This window comes from Salmo salar, chromosome ssa14, assembly GCF_905237065.1.
Source record: "Salmo salar chromosome ssa14, Ssal_v3.1, whole genome shotgun sequence".
Classification (NCBI taxonomy): Eukaryota; Metazoa; Chordata; class Actinopteri; order Salmoniformes; family Salmonidae; genus Salmo; species Salmo salar.
In genome coordinates, this window is record NC_059455.1 from 67,119,846 (window position 1) to 67,143,144 (window position 23,299).

Sequence of the window (23,299 nt, forward strand, 5' to 3'; positions counted from 1 at the left end):
ATTGTAGTCGATAGCTGGGGCACCTGTCATCTTTGCTTTATAACAGAGTTAGGTAACTTTAAGCAAATGTGACTATGTGTTGTTATTCCTGACCAGTGAGGTTGATTTTGAGCCTCAGTCACAGATTTTAACCAAAGAAGGTGGCTTTGCAGACTGCAGTTGTGAATCTGAATCATTAGGATGTCCATTGGTGGGTTGTTTCAGGCCTATCCCTCCGCCTTTTACATGACACAGGGGTTCTGAAACATTTTGAAACTGGGAGATGCTGCCAGAACTTGCCCAACATGAACACAGATTTTTGATTTCCGTGTGTCCTATTGAACACAACTCTGGTGGGCGGAATCTCTTCAGTTGGCAGACATCCCCATATGACACGCATAAATCTGAGCTGCACTTCACTTGGATTTCCAAGTTTGTTGATACCATTGTTAGGAAGACACATCATGTTGAATGAGACATTGACATTCATCTGTATTCATCAGTATCTGAATTCATTCATAGACCCAAGGAGAGGTCAGTGAGATATAGAGGATGACTCATTCTAGAGGCTGACTTGACTCCATACAGAAGTCAGAATGGCTCTTACCATATAAAATGACTGCCCTTACAGTAAACAAGTGAACAGTCACAAACAAATATGTATTCTGTAGCCTACACTGTAATATAGTCCCTTTAAACATATTAGTGAGCAAATTGGTCCGTTTACACAAAAAAACCTAAATGAACTTCCATGACAATTCCCATGACAACGGCATGCATAATTCAGGGTTTTACTTATTTAGTTGTTTATGTATTTGCGTCGGTGGCGTTTTGTGAATGCAGTATGTGAGTGTGTTTTTATTGTAAGCGCATGAACATTCAGTATGCTAAGTGTGTATAGTGTAGTTCACCTCCCCATTTTCCTTGCTGCTGAGTTGTTTTACATAGAACTCACAGGAGAAAAGGAGAAATAATGAGGCTCTTGAGGCCTCATTATAGCTGTGATCAGTGCAGCCGTACAGCAGCGTCTGTCAACCGCACACAAGCACGCAACGCACACGCAATCCACACATTCATCATCTCTACAGTCTGGACAATGATTGGCTAAATCAGGTGTGTTATTGCAGGACTGGAGTGATAGCCTGCAGACTCAGTAGTGCTGGAGATCCCTGCTCTATAATTTGCACTGATGGTTTGTATGCCGAACCTTACATACGGGTCCCTGTCCCACCCCTGATGGAGCAAGACAGCATGACGCGTGCTGAGTACTACACTCTAACACCCTGACCCCACACACACACACACACACACACACACACACACACACACACACACACACAAGCTTTCTCAGAGGCTTCCATCCCTCACCACATTACCGTACATGACATTAACGGGTGTCCATTAACTGGAAAACACTCTCACACTGTATACCAGACTCTGTGTGTGTGTGTGTGTGTGTGTGTGTGTGAGTAAACACCCCCGCTCCCCAACTCTCTCGGTGGCTTCTGGAGTCTGATTATGTGTGGAGACGGTGGAACACACATCCTGTTCTCATCCGCTCCGGGGTGAACTCGGAATTCCAAACAGCTCGACGGGAGAGGGGCCCCCGCTGTTGCCAGGGCCACCCATATGAGAGAGAAAGAGGGAGAGGACAGTGAAGGAAAGACAGAATATTATTGGGGAAAATGGCTTAATTTAAATAAAATTGTTTAAATTGAAGGAGAGGGCGATGGAAACCAAGTTTTCATGGTAGTAAACATGCATACAAAAGTAACATTACAGACATAGTTTAAACATTAGCAACAAGACACTGCTTTACTCAAAGATAGACATTGTGCCTCTGTCAATCAGTCCCTGAGAAAATGTGACCAGCATCACCAAACCTTAGTCTACCTACACCATCAGCAGATGGCTGATAGCACTTACAATGGCAGGCACTTGGGCATAAGGGTACACATACGTGCAGGCTAAATCCCTGTTAAAAGTTTAGGCCAATGATAGTTTTTGACAGACTTGCCTTAGAACTATTATAGGCTTGTTTTTTAACTTTTGACATTTCAGCCTTTACTGAAGTTCAGTTATAACAAGGTAGAGCTGTCACAGGTTAGTATTTGGACTCATTACAACACTAACTATGATGTGTGTGTGTGTGACTACAGGGCTGGTGCAGAGGCTATCTCTCTGAGGTTACTCAGAGAATGAGTCAGTACTAAAGAGACTGTAAGAAAGTAAGTAAGCCTTGTCCAAGCCAGAATGACACAAATGATTGTCGCATTCTAATAGATAACTTACAAAGTGGGGTTTTGAAAGAAATCAAATCTAATTTTATTAGTCACATGCGTCGGTTACAACAGGTGTAGACCTTACAGTGAAATGCTTACTTACAAGCCCCTAACCAACAATGCAGTTAAAAAAAAAATACAAATAAGAATAAGATATAAAAGTAACAAGTAATTAAAGAGCAGCAGTAAAATAACAATAGTGAGACTATATACAGGGGTTGAGGACTATGTACAGTTAGTTGAGGTAATATGTACATGTAGGTAGAGTTATTAAAGTGACTATGCATCGATAATAGCAACAGAGAGTAGCAGTGGTTTAAAAGGGGGGGCAATGCAAATAGTCTGGGTGGCAATTTGATTAGATGTTCAGGAGTCTTATGGCTTGGGGGTAGAAGCTGTTTAGAAGCCTCTTGGACCTAGACTTGGTGCTCCTGTACCACTTGTCGTGCGGTAGCAGAGAGAACAGTCTATGACAAGGGTGGCTGGAGTCATTGACAATTTTTAGGGCCTTCCTCTGACACCACCTGGTAAAGAGGTCCTGGATGGCAGGAAGCTTGGCCCCAGTGATGTACTGGGCCGTACACACTACTCCCTGTAGTGCCCTGCGGTCAGAGGCCGAGCAGTTGCCATACCACGCAGTGATGCAACCATTCAGGATGCTGTTGATGGTGCAGCAGTAGAACATTTTGAGGATTTGAGGACCCATGCCAAATCTTTTCAGTGTCCTGAGGGGGAATAGGTTTTGTCATGCCCTCTTCACGACTGTCTTGGTGTGCTTGGACCATGTTAGTTTGTTGGTGATGTGGACACCAAGGAACTATACTACAGCCCCGTCAATGAGAATGGGGACGTGCCTTGTCCTCTTTTTCCTGTAGTCCACAATCATCTTCTTTGTCTTGATCACGTTGAGGGAGAGGTTGCTGTCCTGGCACCACACGGCCAGGTCTCTGACCTCCTCCCTATTGGCTGTCTCGTCGGTGATCAGGCCTACCACTGTTGTGGGTCCCGTGTGGCTCAGTTGGTAGAGCATGGTGTTTGCAACGCCAGGGTTGTGGGTTCGATTCCCATGGGGGACCAGTACGGGAACAAAACATGTATGAAATGAAATGTATGCATTCACTACTGTAAGTTGCTCTGGATAAGAGCATCTGCTAAATGACTAAAATGTAAACGTAAAAATGTTGTGTCATCTGCAAACTTAATGATGGTGTTGGAGTCATGTCTGGCTGTGCAGTTATGAGTGAACAGGGAGTACAGGAGGGGACTAAGCATGCACCCCTGAGGGGCCCCTATGTTGAGGATCAGCATGGCAGATGTGTTGTTTCCTACCCTTACCACCTGGGGGCGGCCCGTCAGGAAGTCCAGGATCCAGTTGCAGAGGGAGGTGTTTAGTCCCAGGGACCTTAGCTTATTGATGAGCTTTGAAGGCACTATGGTGTTGACCGCTGAGTTGTAGTCAATGAATAGCATTTTCAAATAGGTGTTCCTTTTGTCCAGGTGGGAAAGGGCAGTGTGGAGTGCAATAGAGATTGCATCATCTGTGGATCTGTTAGGGCGGTATGCAAATTGGAGTGGGTCTAGGGTTTCTGGGATAATGGTGTTGATGTGAGCCTTGACCAGCCTTTCAAAGCACTTCATGGCTAAAGACGTGAGTGCTACGGGTCAGTAGTCAAGTCATTTAGGCAGGTTACCTTAGTGTTCTTGGACCAGGGTGGTCTGCTTAAAACATGTTGGTATTACAGACTCAGACAGGGAGTGGTTTGAAAATGTCAGTGAAGATACTTGCCAGTTGGTCAGCGCATGCTCGGAGTACACGCCCTGGTAATCCGTCTGGCCCTGCGGCCTTGTGAATGTTGACTTGTTTAAAGGTCTTACGCACATCGGCTGCGGAGAGCGTGATCACACAGTCTACCAGAACAGCTGGTGCTCTCATGCATGTTTCAGTTTTATTTGCCTCGAAGCGAGCATAGAAGTCGTTTAGCTCGTCTGGTAGGCTCGTGTCACTGGGCAGCACTCGGCTGTGCTTTGTAGTCTGTAATGGTTTGCAAGCCCTGCCACTTCCGATGAGCGTCAGAGCCGGTGTAATACGATTCGATCGTAGTACTGTATTGACGCTTTGCCTGTTTGATGGTTCGTCGGAGGGCATAGTGTGATTTCATTCACGTCGAACTCGTTAAAGGAAAAAAAGGATTCTGCCAGTCCGTGGTGAGATGTTAGCGCAGAAGTTGTTTTCAGTCATAAGAGATGGTAGCAGCAACATTATGTACAAAATAAGTAAAAAAACAAGTTACAAACAACGCAAAGAAACAAACGAAAAAACACAATTGGTTTGTAATACGTAAAATGTCAGGCTTGTTCTCCGGCTCCATCTTGTCGCCATAGATGTTGTGACCAATACAGTCGTGTTTCGTATCATCAAAATGGCTGTCAAAACAACAGGGTTGAGTTGAGGTACCTACTTCTACTAGAATGAGTGTTTTCATGTTTGTCGCCTACATGGACACAAACATCCATATTGAACATGATTGGACAGTCAAACAGTAAAGAATACTCTACTGTACCTCAGATAGTTCAACATACTCTTTTCTCCTTGCAATTATTTTATTTTTGTTAGAGTACACCAACAAAACAGCACAACAATATAATGTAGCAATTTTCCCAACAGAGGTAAGAGCAAGCCGAGTGCCGAATTACTTGTATATCAAATTATACTGAACATGGCCACAGTAATGGAAGACTTGATTCAGATTTGTTCCTATTGTAATATACCCTGTAGGGACATGCTACACAGTGAAGCATTCCATGACTGGTTTCTCTCTCTCATCAAAATATAAAGTGGTCAATCACACGTTTGTTGCTCTTATCTATCCATCTCTTAAAACGATGTTTTCCAAAAAGGTCTCCCTCTCTCTGTGTCCTTAACGAACCTCACTTCCTCCTCACGTTCATAGCCACACCTCGAACCTAGGCAGCACTTTATTTGGCACCACTATTCAAGGTAAATACCAGTTAAATGTGTACTGTCAAATAAAGTGACAGCCAAGGCTTAGATCCAGGCTGGTGCCACAGCTGTCAGTCACTTGTTCAACTGGGTCACACGCTCAGTTCAAATTGAGGTCAGTGGTGTTGTGTGTTTTCCAAAATGCGCCTGGTAAACATGGAGTAAAACACATTATAAGTCGTCGCAGTAGGATTACAGCAACTTCAACTTCCTCATCTGACTGTATGTGGCAAGGCCCCAAGAAACATGAACAGGGAAGAACTTAAATACTTTGATCCTCCATTTAACAAGGTTTATTTGTGTTTTGAACCAGTTTTTACTGCTTTTAAGCGCATCTTTTTGACAGCCTTTCATGTTCTCACTTTAGGCAGAGAGTGATGCTGTTTTATGGTATCCTACCTTGTGTTTCATATCTCACGTGTTCTTCATTTGTTTGTTTTAGGCCGTTTAAAAAAAGTTCAGATCTTCCTGTTTAAGAAGGCTTTCAACCCGTCAGTATTGAAGAAATGTGGTCTATAACGACGGAAAGGAAATGATAAGATCAAATGAATAACCTTTCTCTGTTCTCTCCCTGTCCCTCTTTCTCTTCCGCCCCCTTCTCAGACGTGTCCCCGGTGCTGGCGGGTTTCCTGGGCGCCGGGGTCCTGGTGGTCTCAGTCACCGTGGCCGTCTTCCTCTGGACCTGCTGCCAGCGTCGCTACCGTCAGATGACGGGCAGATACAAGCTCCAATCAGGACCCTGCGACCAGGCCGTGGATCCGCCCTACAAGTTCATCCACATGCTCAAGGGAATCAGCATCTACCCGGAGACACTTAGTAACAAGAAGATCGTCCGTGTGGGTCGACGCCCGGGCTCCTCGGGAAATGGCGGCGGATCCGGCGTCGAGTGGGGTCGTAATGGTGAGCGAGGAAGAGGGGGAGGAGGAAGGGTGATGCTAGTGGACGTCGACCCAGAAACGGGCCTGCTCAACAGCTCCACCAACCTGCAGATGAGCCACCTACTGCCCCCTGCTGGACAGCCTAGGTTAGAGCAGGCGCTGCCCATCCGCTCCGACTACTGCTGCCTGGAGAGCAGCTCCAGGGGTAACAGCAGTAGCAGTAGCTGCGACGTCAGCAAGACAGCCTCGCCCTTTACCCCGTGCCAGGGGGAGGGAAACACCATGCCGCCCGCTGCCCTAGGTACCCTCAGCCTGGTCGTAGACTACAACTTCCCAAAGAAGGCGCTGGTGGTGACCATTGTTGGCGCCCAGGGTCTGCCCGCCGTGGACGAGCAGGCGGGTAGCTCGGACCCCTACGTGAAGATGACCATACTGCCAGAAAAGAAGCATCGGGTCAAGGTGAGTCTGGTTACTCTGGAAGTTTCTTCCTACCTACAGGGTTGTTCCTTTCCACTGTTTTCTTTGATTTACTTTATTGAGGGTTTAGGTATTTGTGGTTGCGGTTGCGGTCCCAATAAGGTTAATACTGTTATTGAATTATCATTATTACAGATTTAGATCAAAATAGGATGACGCCATATTTTTTTTTTATGGTGCAAACATGAGGCAGGAAAACTTTGAAGACCCCTGCATTATCCCTGTTATTCTTTCTTGTAAAAGATAGTGTTAGTGTCACTGTAACTATTTAAGTGCTACTGTCGCAATAGCAACCAGACTGAAATAAAAGTGATTGCTCTGCAGACCCGCGTTCTGAGGAAGACCCTGGAGCCAGTGTTTGACGAGACGTTTACGTTCTACGGCGTGGCCTACAGCGCACTGCCTGACCTCACGCTGCACTTCCTGGTGCTTAGCTTTGACCGCTTTGCCCGTGATGATGTCATCGGGGAGGCGGCGGTACCCCTGGCAGGGGTGGACCCCAGCACGGGACGAGTCCACATCACCCAACAGATCAGCAAGAGACACATCCAGGTGAGGGATGGAGGGAGGGAGGGAGGGAGGGAAGAGAAGGCATTACCTTGATTTATTACCTTTATTTAGGTAGGTTATTAAGAACACATTCCTTCTCTTTTACAATAATGGCCTGACAATAGACCCATCCTGGTTAGAGAAGGGAATGAGGGAGAGAGAGGGGAAACTGGATGATGGAGGAGGATTTTTATTTTAATTAAAAATACATTTCAGAGGAATAAAGGTGAGGGATGGAGGATAGATGATGAAATATACTCTAGAATGAAGGACAGATGTAGAGAGGGAAAGAGGATGAAAGGGAGGGAGGGAAGGGGTGTGGTAAAAGATAGCAATTCATAGAAAGATGAGTAGACAGAATTTGAGGATGGAGGGAGGAGTTGGAAAGGTGAGGAAGGGGGAATGGGAGGAAGGAGAGAGAGGAGGTTAGGATGGATAGGTGGACCAGTTATGGGGCTTTTATGGCCAGCAACACTAGAGATGATGGAGGGAGGGATAAGGAGAGCAAGGGGAGAGAGAGAGAGAAAGATGGAGAGAGAGAAGAGACTGACAAATCATAACTGGCTTCTAGCACAGGGTTGGCAAAAGGGTGATGCATTTGCTAAATAAATGTCTACAGATTGAAATATGAATGATGAAATGGTATAAATAATATAATAACCAATCCTGGCTTGTTTGCTTTTTGCCTATTGCATATGTATTATTGCAAACAACCAATCTTTTTCTCATTTAATCATTATCACACACGCATGCCCTCACAAACACTCCACACACATGCAGCTGAAACGTATATGGGAGGTGTGTGTGTGTGTGTGTGTGTGTGTGTGTGTGTGTGTGTGTGTGTGTGTGTGTGTGTGTGTGTGTGTGTGTGTGTGTGTGTGTGTGTGTGTGTGTGTGTGTGTGTGTGTGTGTGTGTGTGTGTGTGTGTGTGTGTGTGTGTGTGTGTGTGTGTGTGTGTGTTGATTGGAGGCCCATTAGGCCCATAAAAGTGGAGAGAGACTGGTGTTATCTCTGACTGTAGGAAGACATCCATCATAGTCAGCACCAGAAACAAAGGCCTCTTCCCCACATCATTACACATGATCCATATAAGGCAGAGGGAGAGTGGGAGGGGAGTGTGTGTGTGTGGGAGAGCAGAGTGAGGGTGGGATAGAGGGAGAGCAGAAAGACAGAAGAGAGGAGGGAGGGAGGGCGGACAGACAGAGGAAGGGAGGGGTGTGAGAGAGCGGAGAGGGGTGGTAAAGAAAGAGGAGAGAGAGAGAGAGGGTGATGGAAAGAGAAATAGAGGGGGGAGGCTACTCCAATTGACAAGAAAGGGCCCCACCCATAACACACACACAGAGAGAAGGAGGGAGAGACCGAGAGAGAGAGAGGCCTGCATTATATGAGAAAGACCTCCGCCCAACACAATCTGCACTGAAAAAAAGACAAATATAGAGAAACCTGCACTGAATGCATACTGCACACAGCCAGACTCACACAGAGAGAGACCCTGTACTTCAAAGTCTGCACTGATTAGGCCATATGGCTGTTAGGACAGACCGTAAATAAGCTACACACCATTACGCTCCCACAGAGACATTAAAACATATTGATATAATCTCTAGAACTCATGCAGTACACACAGCTACTCTTTGAAGACAGCAGACACGCACATGCACTCACACAGTCATGCACACACACACACGTGTAAACACATTAAAGGCATAAGTATCATTCCCAGTACCACTGTAAGCCAGTCAAGCGAGACAGTACAGATATGTATACACACATGCATAATATTTTCCTCCGTTATGTGTACTATTTTCTACATTGTAGAACAATAGTGAAGCAATCAAAACTATGAAATAACACAGGAAATCATGTAGTAACCAAAAAAAAATTCAACAAAATATATGTTATATTTGAGATTATTCAAAGTAGTCACCCTTTGCCTTGATGACAGCTTTGCACACTCTTGGCATTCTCTCAACCATCAACCAGCTTAATGAGGTTTTCACCTGGAATGCATTTCAATTAACAGGTGTGCCTACATTTGTGGAATTTCTTTCCTTAATGCGTTTGAGTCAATTAGATGTGTTGTGACAAGGTAGGGGTGGTACACAGAAGATAGCCCTATTTAGTAAAAGACCAAGTCCATATTATGGCAAGAACATCTCAAATAAGCAAAGAGAAACGACAGTCCATCATCATTACTTTAAGACATAAAGGTCAGTCAATCCAGAAAATGGCACAAACTTTGAAAGTTTCTTCAAGTGCAGTCACAAAAACCATCAAGCGCTATTATGAAACTGGCTCTCATGAGGACCGCACAGGAAAGGAAGACCCAGAGTTACCTCTGCTGCAGAGGATAAGTTCATTAGAGTTACCAGCCTCAGATATTCGGCCCAGATAAATGGTTCAGAGTTCAAGTAACAGACACATCTCAACATCAACTGTTCAGAGGAGACTGTGTGAATCAGGCCTTCATGGTCGAATTGCTGCAAAGAAACTACTACTACTAAAAAAAAATTAAAAAACAATCAGCAAATCGGTGGCCAAAAATACCGATTACCGATTGTTATGAAAACTTGAAATCGGCCCCAATTAATCGGCCATTGCGATTGATCGGTCGACCTCTAGTTTGCACAGTCCCACTATCATTTGTTTTTCAACATGGCAATGACCCAACACACCTCCAGGCTGTGTAAGGGCTATTTGACCAAGAAGGAGAGTGATGGAGTGCTGCATCAGATGACCTGGCCTTGACAATCACCCGACCTCAACCCAATTTAGATGGTTTGTGATGAGTTGGACCGCAGAGTGAAGGAAAAGAAGCCAGCTCAGCATATGTGGGAACTCCTTCAAGAAAAGCATTCCAGGTGAAGCTGGTTGAGAGAATGCCAAGAGTGTGCAAAGCTGTCATCAAGGCAAAGGGTGGCAATTTGAAATAATCTCAAATATAAAACACTTTTTTTGCTTACTGCATGTTTTATTTCATAGTGTTGATGTCTTCACTATTATTCTACAATGTAGAAAATAGTTCAAATAAAGAAGCCCTTGAATGAGTAGGTGTGTCCAAAATTTTGACTGGTACTGTACACATTTAATCTCCATGCAGTCACACTATTTCACACCCCTCTCCCTCATATGGAGGTTTATAAGTGCATACTTATTCAATACTGTAAGTCGCTCTGGATAAGAGCGTCTGCTAAATGACTAAAATGTAAAAAAAAATGATACTTCCACCATCTCCTCTCCCTTTCTCCCTCTATTTCCCTTTTTTTCCCTGTCTCATCTTCCTTTCTCTTCCTCTTTGTTCTCTACCCCCTCATCTCTCGCTCTCCTCCTTATCTCTTATCTAAATTGAATTCCCTCCTATTTTAGTGCAACCTTAAGGGGTTTAGAGACAGGATGGAATCGATCTTCCAGAGAGAGGGAGAGAAGGAACAAGACATAAATAGGAGAGGGAGAGAGATTAGTTAGAGTAAATGAAAAAGAGGAGACAGGTATCTGCTGATGGAGTGAAAGAGGAGAAAGAGAGCAATAGCACTGACTAGATGAAGAGAAAAAAAAGTGAGTACACGAGATTGATGGATGATCCGGTAGTAGGGGATGAATGAGAGTGAGGGGGGTTTTGGACGGAGAGAAAGCGAGATGGCACTGTGGGGGGAAGAAAGGGTTGTGGCCGGACCATAAGTCCAGAGCAGACGTCCATTAAACTTTTATCTGTGGGGGAACTTAAGTGGAGGGGGAAGTTTAAATGATTGAATTGGGGGGCAGAAAAGACGTCACACTCATTACGACAGAAGTAGCTCACACACTTAGCGGTGGTTCATAAAAGCTATTATCCGTTTAGAACATAAAATGTATATTTTGAGCATGGCCATTGTGATTCTCCATCATTCTACAGTATCGCTTAAACACTTCAAAACTCCCATTCAGTACAAGCCGTCCAAAATGTCACATTGGTTTATATGGCGGCATTAGCTCCTAGCGCTGTTATGACTGTGCTTTGCAGCAAGAACCATCCATGAAAAAAAACCTGCACCATTTACTTGTACTTTAGATTAAAATGTCAGGGAACTAAGCGACGCCAAACATGATGGGTAATTTCTGCATCTCACACTGCAGTGAGTCTTTGGCATGTTCATTTATGTACTGAAAAAGGTCCTTTTAAGTATGAAATGCACCATTTACTACATAAGTACTTTAGAATATAGTCAAAAAGATAAAAATGTTAGTGAACTGAGCTATTGTACACTACAAATGGTTGTGTACAGACCAGTAGTTTCAGACTATGTGTATGTGTTTTTTGTAGCGCAGAGCTCCACTGCCGCTAGTGGTGATTCTATATGAAGTGTGGCATTAAGTCCTGCTCACTAATGAAAAAGCTACCGATACACTGTATTGGAGACAATTAGGAGGCTATCTATTTCCGTCATACTTTGTATGCAGATGGTAGCAGATTTACGCGTACACACATTACACACAGACACACGTCTCGGCCGCAGTAATTCTCTATTTCTCCGTTCTCAGTTCAAGCTCAGCCTTGGGCCGCCTCCCACGGCGCGTTGCCATGGTGACGCCTAGACGGAGTATAGGAATTCACGCTCTGAGAAACAGAGCGAGACATATGAAAGCAGTTAAAAAGAGTGGGATGGAGAGGAAAAACTAAGAGATGAACAGAAAGATGGGGATAGCCACAGGTCTACATACAGTACCAGTCAAAAGTTTGGACATACCTACCCATTCAAGGGGTTTTCTTAATTTTTTACTATTTTCTACATTGTAGAATAATAGTGAAGACATCAAAACTATGAAAGAACACATATGGAATCATGTAGTAACAAAGAAGTGTCAATTGGGTTGAGGTCGGGTGATTGTGGAGGCCAGGTCATCTGATACAGCACTCCATCACTCTCCTTCTTGGTCAAATAGCCCTTACACAGCCTGGATGTGTGTTGTGTCATTGTCCTTTTTGAAAAACAAATGATAGTCCCACTAAGCTCAAACCAGATGTAGCGTATCGCTGCAGAATGCTGTGGTAGCCGGGCTGGTTAAGTGTGCCTTGAATTCTAAATAAATCATGACAGTGTCACCAGCAAAGCACCGTCACATCCCCTCCTCCATGCTTCACGGTGGGAACCACACATGTGGAGATCATCCGTTCAACTACTCTGCATCTCACAGAGACACGGCGGTTGGAACCAAAAATCTCAAATTTTACTCATCAGACCAAAGGACAGATTTCCACCGTTCTAATGTCCATTGCTCGTGTTTCTTGACCCAAACATGTCTCTTCTTATTGGTTGTCACGCCCTGACCATAGAGAGCCTTTTATTCTCTATGTTGGTTAGGTCAGGGTGTGACTAGGGTGGGTTATCTAGGTTGGTTTTTCTATGTTGGCCTGGTATGGTTCCCAATCAGAGGCAGCTGTTTATCGTTGTCTCTGATTGGGGGTCATATTTAGGCAGCCATTTCTCCACTGTGTTTTGTGGGATCTTGTTTTGAGTTAGTGCATGTAGCACCTCTTTCGTTACGGTTAGTTGTTTGGTTCTTTTTTTTGTTTTGTGAGTTTCATTTAATAAAATGTGGAACTCCGAGCACGCTGCGCCTTGGTCAGTCTCTCCACAATCGTAACATTGGTGTCCTTTAGTAGTGGTTTCTTTGCAGCAATTTGACCGTGAAGCCCTGATTCACGCAGTCTCATTTGAACTGTTGATGTGTCTGTTATTTGAACTCTGTGAAGCATTTATTTGGGCTGCAATCTGAGGTGCAGTTATTCTAATGAAATGATCCTCTGCAGCAGAGGTAACTCTGGGTTTTCCTTTCCTATTGGCAGTCCTCATGAGAGCAAGTTTCATCATAGTGCTTGATGGTTTTTACTACTGCACTTGAAGAAACTTTAAAAGTTCTTGAAATTTTTGGCCTTGACTGACCTTCATGTCTTAAAGCAATGATGGACTGTCATTTCTCTTTGCTTATTTGAGCTGTTCTTGCCATAATATGGATTTGGTCTTTTACCAAATAGGGCTATTTACTGTATACCACCCCTACCTTGTCACAACACAACTGATTGGCTCAAACACATTAAGAAGGAAAGAAATTCCACATATTAACTTTTAAGAAGGCAAACCTGTTCATTGAAATGCATTCCAGGTGACTACCTCATAAAGCTGGTTGAGAGAATGCCAAGAGTGTGCAAAGCTGTCATCAATGCAAAGGGTGGCTACTTTGAAGAATTTCAAGTATAAAATATATTAGGATTTGTTTAACACTTTTTTGGTTACTACATGATTCCATGTGTTATTTCAAGTGTTTGATGTCTTCACTATTGTTCTAGATTGTAGAAAATAGTAAAAATAAAGAAAAACCCTTGAATGAGTAGGTGTGTCCAAACTTTTGGCTGGTACTGTATATTAGTTTTACTGTCATTATGTATGAATTGTGTGCATACTGGAAGTGTAGGTGGATGGGTGGGTTACGGAGGTTTGTCTGCCATATTCTTGTGCAAGGCAGGTTTTGTGTGTATGTGTGTACTTTATGGGTACTTTGTGTATATATATGTGTGTGTAATGTACAGTGCATTCAGAAAGTATTCACACCCCTTGCCTTTTTCCACATTTTGTGTTCTAGCCTGAATTTCAAATTGATTAAATTGAATTTTTGTGTCACTGATCTACACATAATACCACATAATGTCAAAGTGTAGTTGTGTTTTTAGAAATGTTTACAAAATTAATAAAAAATTAAATGTCCTGATTCAATAAGTATTCAACCCTTTTGTTATGGCAAATCTATTAATGTTCAGGAGTAAAATTGTGCTTAACAAGTCACATAATAAGTTGCATGGACTCACTGTGTGCAATAATGGTGTTTGACATGATTTTTAAATGACTAACCTGTCTCTATACCCCTCACATACAATTATCTGTAAGGTCAGTTACTGAGTTTAATGGCTGTGATAGGAGATAACAGAAGATTGATCAACAACATTGTAGTTACTCCACAATACTAACATACAGTTGAAGTCGGACGTTTACATACACCTTAGCCAAATACATTTAAACTTACTTTTTCACAATTCCTGACATTTAATCCGAGTAAGAATTCCCTGTCTTAGGTCAGTTAGGATCACCATTTTATTTTAAGAATGTGAAAAGTCAGAATAATAGTAGAGAGAATGATTTATTTCAGCTTTTATTTCTTTCGTCACATTCCCAGTGGGTCAGAAGTTTACATACACTCAATTGGTATTTGGTAGCATTGCCTTTAAATTGTTTAACTTGGGTCAAACGTTTCGGGTTGCCTTCCACAAGCTTCCCACAATAAGTTGGGTGAATTTTGGCCCATTCCTCCTGACAGAGCTGGTGTAACTGAGTCAGGTTTGTAGGCCTCCTTGCTCGCACATGCTTTTTCAGTTCTGCCCAGAAATTTTCTATGGGATTGAGGTCAGGGCTTTGTGATGGCCACTCCAATACCTTAACTCTGTTGTCCTTAAGCCATTTTGACACAACTTTGGAAGTATGCGTGGGGTCATTGTCCATTTAGAAGACCCATTTGCGACCAAGCTTTAACTTCCTGACTGATGTCTTGGGATGTTGCTTCAATATATCCACATAATTTTCCTGCCTCATGATGCCATCTATTTTGTGAAGTGCACCAGCCCCTCCTGCAGCAAAGCACCCCACAACATGATGCTACTACCCCCATGCTGCAAGCCTCCCCCCTTTTCCTCCAAACATAACGATGGTCATTATGGCCAAACAGTTCTATTTTTGTTTCATCAGACCAGAGGACATTTCTCCAAAAAGTATGATCTCTGTCCCCATGTGCAGTTGCAAACCGTAGTGTGGCTTTTTTATGGCGATTTTGGAGCAGCGGCTTCTTCCTTGCTGAGCGACCTTTCAGGTTATGTCGATATAGGACTCGTTTTACTGTGGATATAGATATTTTTGTACCCGTTTCCTCCAGCATCTTCACAAGGTTCTTTGCTGTTGTTCTGGGATTGATTTGCACTTTTCGCACCAAAGTTCGTTCATCTCTAGGAGACAGAACGCGTCTCCTTCCTGAGCGGTATGACGGCTGCATGGTCCCATGGTGTTTATACTTGCGTAGTATTGTTTGTACAGATGAACGTGGTACCTTCAGGCGTTTGGAAATTGCTCCCAAGGATGAACCAGACTTGTGGAGGTCTACAATTGTTTTTCTGAGGTCTTGGCTGATTTCTTTTGATTTTCCTGAGTTTGAAGGTAGGCCTTGAAATACATCCACAGCTACAACTCCAATTGACTCAAATGATGTCAATTAGACTATCAGAAGCTTCTAAAGCCATGACATAATTTTCGGGAATTTTCCAAGCTGTTTAAAGGCACAGTCAACTAGTGTTTGTAAACTTCTGACCCACTGGAATTGTGATTCAGTGAATTATAAGTGAAATAATCTGTCTGTAAACAATTGTTGGAAAAATTACTTGTGTCATGCACAAAGTAGATGTCCTAACCAACTTGCCAAAACTACAGTTTGTTAACAAGAAATTTGTGGAGTGGTTGAAAAACTAGTTTTAATGACTCCAACCTAAGTGTATGTAAACTTCCGACTTCAACTGTAAATGACAGAGTAAAAAGGAAGCCTCTACAGAATAAAAATATTCCAAAACATGCATCCTGTTTGCAATAAGGGACTAAAGTAATATTTTCAAGCATGTTGGTGGCTGCATCATGTTATGGGTATGCTTGTCATCGGCAATGACTGGAGAGTTTTTTAGGGTAAAAATAAACAGAGTAGAGCTAAGCACAGGCAAAATCACAGAGGAAAACTTGGTTCAGTCTGCTTTCCAACAGATACTGGGAGACAATCACCTTTCAGCAGTACAATTACCTAAAACACAAAGTGGATTTGCTTACCAAGATGTCATTGAATGTTCCTGAGTGTTCTTAAGTTTTGACTTAAATTGGCTTAAATTTATGACAAGACTTGAAAATGGCTGTCTAGCTATAATCAAGAACCAACTTGACAGAGCTTGAAGATTTAAAAAAAAAGAATGGGCAAATATTGTACATTCCAAGTGTGCAAAGCTCTTAGAGACCTACCAAGAAAGACGCACAGCTGTAATCACTGCCAAAGATGATTCTAACATGTATTGACTCAGGGGGTTGAATACTATATCTAATCAATATATTAGTGTTTTATTTTTGATTATTTGTCAAAGAAATGTTAGAATTTTTCTTCCACTTTAACATTAAGAGTATTTTGTGTAAATTAAAAATTCAATCCATTCTAATCCCAGTTTGTAACACAGCAAAATGTGGAAAAGGTCAAGGGGTGTGAATACTTTCTGATGGCAATGTATGTGTCTATGTGTGTGTTCTAACTGTGTTCTCCCCGCTGTGTATGTGCATCTACATTCTAACCCTGTGCTCTCTCTGCAGTGTGTGAGCCGTGGGGAGCTGCTGGTGTCTCTGTCCTACCAGCCTGTCACTCACAGGCTCAATGTGGTGGTGCTGAAGGCCAAACACCTGCCCAAGATGGACATCACTGGCCTATCAGGCAGTAAGTACTACACACACACACACACACACACACACACACACACACACACACACACACACACACACACACACACACACACACACACACACACACACACATCTCACCCACTTTCCTCTCTATCCATCCCTCACAGACCCCTACGTGAAGGTGAACGTGTTCTACGGCTGCAAGCGCATTGCCAAGAAGAAGACGCACGTGAAGAAGTGCACGCTCAACCCCGTTTTTAACGAGTCATTCATCTACGACGTGCCCGCCGAGCTGCTGGCCGACATCTCTGTGGAGTTCCTGGTGGTCGATTTCGACCGTACCACCAAGAATGAAGTGGTGGGCCGCCTGGTGCTAGGCGGCCAGAGCCTTATGCACACTGGGGTCACCCACTGGAGAGAGGTCTGCGACAACCCCCGCCGGCAGATTGCCAAGTGGCACAACCTGGGCGAGTATTAGGACAGCTCAGAAATACCCGAAAATGTTAAAAAATCGTGCAGTTTCTCGGAGTGGATATTCTGTCGAAAAACCACCACCGCCACTACTATTTGAAACCTATTCTCTTCGAAAAATAAAAAATGATATAAAACCCTTCCTGCCTGAAGTAAAGAGACCCAACCAGACCACCGGGACCCCACCCAGCATGGACATGTATGGTTGGACCACTCACTTCTATGAACAATTCCCACAACCATTCAGACAACCTTTCAGGAATCACTGACGACAAAAAACTTGATTGAAGATTTCAAAACCAAAATCTGAATAATATATTTGAATGTATACACAAATATATAGCCTTCACATTCAATACTGTTAGTGTGATCCATGTGGTCCTACCGGTTGGGTGGGTGTGTGAAGGGGCTGTGGTTCATCCAATCAGAGTTCACAACAGAGAGTGCATCACAACCCTACCCCTGACCCCCCCCCCTCCTCCAGCCCCTGCCACCCATAGGTATTAACATTCCTTTACTTGCATGCTTGAACAAGTTCAAAATAAAACACACCTGGGAAGGAAGAATACAGTAGGTAATACTCTCTCTTAATCTTAACCTGGGCTGCATTTCAAACTCATAAAAGACACCCTCCTCCACTTACCTTCGCCTTATGCCCTTGGGGGAATCCCCGTGGCCATCTTTGTTGTTGGTCCAAATGATTAGCCAATGAAGGGAAGTTGGCAACGTAAGCCCCTCGGCCCTCGTTTTTGATTGTGTTTGCGAGTGTACAATTATGTTCACTCTGGGCATGAAAAGCCCCATAATTCAATTCACGACGATTGTACATCCGCTAAGAACAGTCAGCCAAAACTTAAAACCAACATTAATATGGAGAAGTCAACATACAAGTGTAAGGAAAAAGAATGTACATAAGTTAGAAATTGTGTTACTAATGCACATGACGGCTCAAACACCGTATCATAAAAGTATTGATGTTTTTGTTTGGTTAGCTTTTGGAAATGTTAACTTGCGCACATAACGTTCTCTGACATCACATTTTTACATTGTCATTTTCCATTTACCTGATATAACTTAGTAGGATGGCTAACATTCGATGTCTGCAGATGCGTTGTCTTAATTGACTGTAGCGCATATAAGGCACACACACAACAGTTCCATGTGACTGAAAACACAACCGTGGGATGAAAGAGTGACACATTTCCGGGAAAGAACGGTCCATTTCAAATGAATGAATTCTTCCCTTGTCCTGCAAGTGTCAACTCGTCAGACGTCATGATACGTCATCAGAAGTTTCCACTTCATTTGAGGGCTGAGGGGAGAGGGTGTGTCTTTTAAGTGTTTGGAATGCAGCCCTGGTGTACCAATTCCCTTTAAATCAGGAAGTATCCCCTGGTACTGCACAGGATTTGGAGGGCTTATGTTAATTAGAGGGTGTGCTTAATTTATATTGCGATGGGGCAGTTTTTTAAAGTAGGGAAATGTTTTTTTTAACAGGAGTGGTAATATTAGAGTCATGGTTAATTTATGGGGCAGGATGGGGTACTATATTTAAGTAATAAGGCACGAGGGGGTGTGGTTTATGGCCAATATACCACGGCTAAGAGCTGTGGTATATTGGCCGCGATGCGTAGTGCCTAAGAACAACCCTTAGCCGTGGTATATTTGCCATATACCACAAACCCCTGAGGTGCCTTATTGCTATTATAAACTGGTTACCAACGTAATTAGAGCAGTAAAAAGAAAGGTTTTGTCATACCCGTGCTATACAGTCTGACATACTACAGCTGTCAGCCAATCAGCATTCAGGGCTCGAACCACCCAGTTTATAATACAGTATTTACCAGGGATAATACAGTTGTTGCTAAGTGTTTAAGTTATATTCAGGTAAGGCTATGGGGCTATCTTGATGATATTTGTCACTACTTATGTTTCTTTTTTTCTATGTGGATCATATGTTTCATCAGTAAGCTCACATGCAGCAACAATATCCATGAAAGTCAATAGTCAAACTGCATGTGTCAGAGCTTTTGCATGCACAGTGTAACATGGGCTTGAGTTCAAGCTAGCTCTCTTAGAGACAGGTATAAAATGGAGACATTCATTTTGTGGGGCAGATTCATACCAACACTGGCATAACAATCAGACATGATTAACTTTCAGTTCACGTACATGTTGGAAAACCTGTGTTCAGTATATTACAATGTGTCTATGATAAGTGCATTGTGGAGCTAATCAAAACAGTTGAATCTAAATTGAGGGGATGGAATAAAACTCTGCCATGTCTCAGTGATATCCCTTCACTGAACCCTCCCTCAGTAGCAGACAAGGTTAGTGGATTGGGTCTGTCCCATTACAGTAAATGAATGATTTCTGGTTTTACTTTGTGACTGCTGTTGCTCTCGCTATCATTTGATTGGTGCATTTATTTTTATACCTGATGTGAGGCGAGGCTGTAGTCATGTAGCATGGGTATCTATAAATCACTGGACCTTAATGTACCGAAACCCGTTGTTTATAGTACATCTGTTGTCATAGTGACCAAAGGACCATGAGTGTATCTGTAACTTTGTGTCTGTATCACCAATTTTACCAGTATAACCAATTTTACCAGTATAACCAATTTTACCAGTATAACCAATTTTACCAGCGAGAGCTTCGTAGTTTATATGTTGTTCCACAGTGGCCACTTGACCCTGTATACACTTGCCTGGCAGTGCATTACTCCTGTTAATTTATGTGAATAAATCATTCATTTGAATTATTAGAATTTATAGCCATGCTACTGGTAACAGCTCAGTATATCCTCGTTTGAACTCTGCATCTTAAGAATTGTACATTCATTTTTATTCAATATATTTTGTGTGTGGTGAACATGTGTGAGAATTTCAAGTGTTAGTCTCCTGCAATGTCACAACCACTGAACTCATCAAAGATGTCCGTGCCGTCAGCTCTCGTTCTGGTTGCCTGTCTTCTCCCCGAGATCTCTCTCTCTGTGTTTATCACCGCTGTTGCTCCGCGGCACTGTACCCATTGTCATTATTTATTTATTTTACTCTGATAGTCAATAGCAATCAAAGGAAGTCAAGCTGTCACCGCACGCTATGTCTCTTTGCTGTGCGTGTACACTGCTAACCTCTTAGCTTGAATGCTGCATGTCCCTACACTCCCACACAGGTAAACATTGTACACAATCCGCTTCACTGGCCTCTGAGGTGCTCAAACTGCATCCTTACAAACTGGCTTTAATGCGAGTTTGAGATAACTTCAGCTAGCAAACAAATCAGCTTAAGTGTTTGTTATAACATTATTTGCGTGGCGTAGTCACTCAGTAAGCTTCTTTTCCTAATGCTTGGCGTATCACAGCAACTGCCATAGCAGTTATGGCACTGGAAGTGGTTAAGTCGGCAGTTGTGTCCTTTCCTATAAAAGTAATCACATCCCATAAGGAACTGAGAGTAGGCAGTACTCACATCTAGGCTGCACACTGAACATTTTGGATATCTGATCGCACTTTGAAAAGCCCAAAGCAACGTTTTAGTTTTTATCACTGGTTGATTTGACCAAACTTTTTTTGCTACGAAACTAGATTCTTTTTTTTGCTCTCTTTTGCTACTTTTTGAAGAAGAAAAAAAATGATTTGTACATATTGTAACATAGGAGGCTAATATCTTGTTGTTTTTGCTATCAAATTGCCATATGAATTGGTCTTAGTTAGCACCCTCACACACATTTATTTTAGTAAAAAGGTACACTTTCCCAGTTCAGTTCTTGACATCCTGCACAGTTCATGTCCTATAGTTTTCCCTCTCACAGCCATGAGAAATTCATATACTGAACAAAAATAGAAACGCAACATGTAACAAAGATTTTACTGAGTTACAGTTCATATGAGGAAATCAGTTAATTGAAATAAATTCATTTAGCTCTAATCTATGGATTTCAAATGACTGGCAATACAGATGCATCTGTTGGTCACAGATACCTTAAAAAAAAAAAATAGGCCTCACTTGGGCCTCAGGATCTCATCACTGTATTTTTGTGGGATTCAAATTGCCATCGATAAAATGCAATTGTGTTCGTTGTCTGTAGTTTATGCCTGCCCATACATAACCCCACCGCCACCATGGGGCACTCTGTTCACAACGTTGACATCAGCAAACCGCTTGCCCACACGCGCCATACATGTGGTCTGGGGTTGTGAGGCCGGTTGGACATACTGCCAAGTTCTCTAAAACGATGCTTATGGTAGAGAAATAAACATTCCATTCTCTGGCAACAGCCCTGGTGGACATTAATGCGGTCAGCATGCCAATTGCACGCTCCCTAAAAACTGCACATTTTAGAGTGGCCTTTTATTGTTCCCAGCACAAGATGCACCTGTGTAATGATCATGCTGTTTAATCAGCTTCTTGATATGGCACACCAGTCAGGTGGATGGATTATCTTGGCAAAGGAGAAATGCTCACTAACAGAGATGTAAACAAATGTGTGCACAAAATTGGAGAAAAATAAGCTTTTTGTGAGTATGGAACATTTCTGGGATCTTTTATTTCAGCTCATTAAACATGGGACCAACACTTTACATGTGTTTTTATATTTTTGTTCAGTGTAGATACATGCACAGTATCTTCAGTTTCCATCAAAACTAATATATCAAGGCAAGTTGTTAAAACAAAATACAATTTTCATTAAGAAGCACTGTTTCCCAGGAGCCATTTCAGTCTTTTGGTTTCATAATGTTTGGCTGATAAAAATCACAACAGCTACACAGGTTTTGATGAAATAGAGATGATTTTCCAACTGTAGTTTTTTCCAATTCGGAGGAAGGTCCTGTGACTATGCTTTTGTATTTGTAGGAGGCTTGCAGTCTGGGGCATAATTTAATCATGTGGATATGAGAGCCATTGGAGTGAGGCAAAAATTGCATTCGCTCTAACACCGCAACCCCAACCTGGTCTTGGCTTGGCTTGGGCACAGAGGTGCAGGGCAGTAGCGTGTGTGTGTGTGTGTGTGTGTGTGTGTGTGTGTGTGTGTGTGTGTGTGTGTGTGTGTGTGTGTGTGTGTGTGCATTATCCATATGGACCCCTGAAGACAGGCTGCCATGCCCCCATTTCTAGTGTGAGCACAGACATAAAGCACATCAGTCTCACCACTGTTTGGTCAACTTTGCCCAGGAGGTGCCAACATGGTTGCTGAGGAATGATGTGATGTTATCTTTATTCATTGCTCTGGCAGTGCTGGAGAGTTAAACAATGTATCTAGTGTGGAGTGTTCAGGCTCCTAACTGTAACTGCACTAATATGGGTTGCGTTCAATATTCTAAAAGTGTTAAAAAGTGGAGCATATTTAAAAGGCGAAAGGAGAATGACAGTATCTTAGCATTGCGGGCCTAGTTCTGAAGAAAAAGATGGCTGTCAATGTGTCGGTTGGTTGGTAAGGACACCAGTGTTTTAGCCTCATGCCCGTGCATGCCAGATAATTACTGTGAGAGGTGAGATGTTTGGATAACAACATTGTGAGTTCTGTTCATGACAGGAAGGTTTAGTCAAGATCAGATCAAGATGTATCATAATTGCTAGTTAACTTATTTTAGAAAACAAACCATGTACATTCTCCCATTTCTTTATGCTTTGATAGATTTTCTAGTTTCCTATTTCTATGTTCTCACTGTTTCTTTTCTGACTTTACTTTGAGACACGGGTTGTGTATATTACAGGTGCCTGTGATCAATATTCAACAGTTTCCTCCTCTTGTGAGTGTTTCCCTTTGTAAATAGCACAGAAAGCACCCTGCAAAGATCAGCAACGATGTCCCATCACTGAACAATCCAAAACAAAATGATATGCTCCGTCTTTGTTACCCTCTGTCTTGCTGGCCTCACCCTGAACCCACAGCATAAATAAGCCTATTTTATAGATATCTACATTTAAATACCGTATATCCTTGTGTAAATTACTGTTTGTTCCCAAGCACTATCAGGCAGATACACTGCCGCCTGTCCTTAAAGTATGTGATTGTTCCCCCTGGAATGGCAAAGGGTTCTCCCCTCGCTGTAAATGTGTTCCATTGTTGGGGTGCCCTCCCTCTTCCTATCCCTTGGCCTGCACTGAATCCACACTCCCTTCTCTCCTTTCAGCCCCTTCTTTTCCTCCATTGACA

At 42.8% G+C, this 23,299-nt stretch overlaps 1 protein-coding gene across 1 annotated transcript in view; it reads left to right on the forward strand.

The window, feature by feature from the left end:
• The window catches only part of LOC106569883 (synaptotagmin-11), a 35,877-nt gene extending 15,866 nt beyond the window's left edge, over positions 1–20,011 (forward strand). The window contains exons 2-5 of the mRNA XM_014141596.2: positions 5,866–6,599; positions 6,942–7,169; positions 16,580–16,700; positions 16,834–20,011. Coding sequence (XP_013997071.1) covers positions 5,866–6,599; positions 6,942–7,169; positions 16,580–16,700; positions 16,834–17,144 — 1,394 coding nt within the window. The 3' untranslated portion in view covers positions 17,145–20,011. The remainder of the gene's footprint in view (positions 1–5,865; positions 6,600–6,941; positions 7,170–16,579; positions 16,701–16,833) is intronic.
• Positions 20,012–23,299: the final 3,288 nt, after the last annotated feature.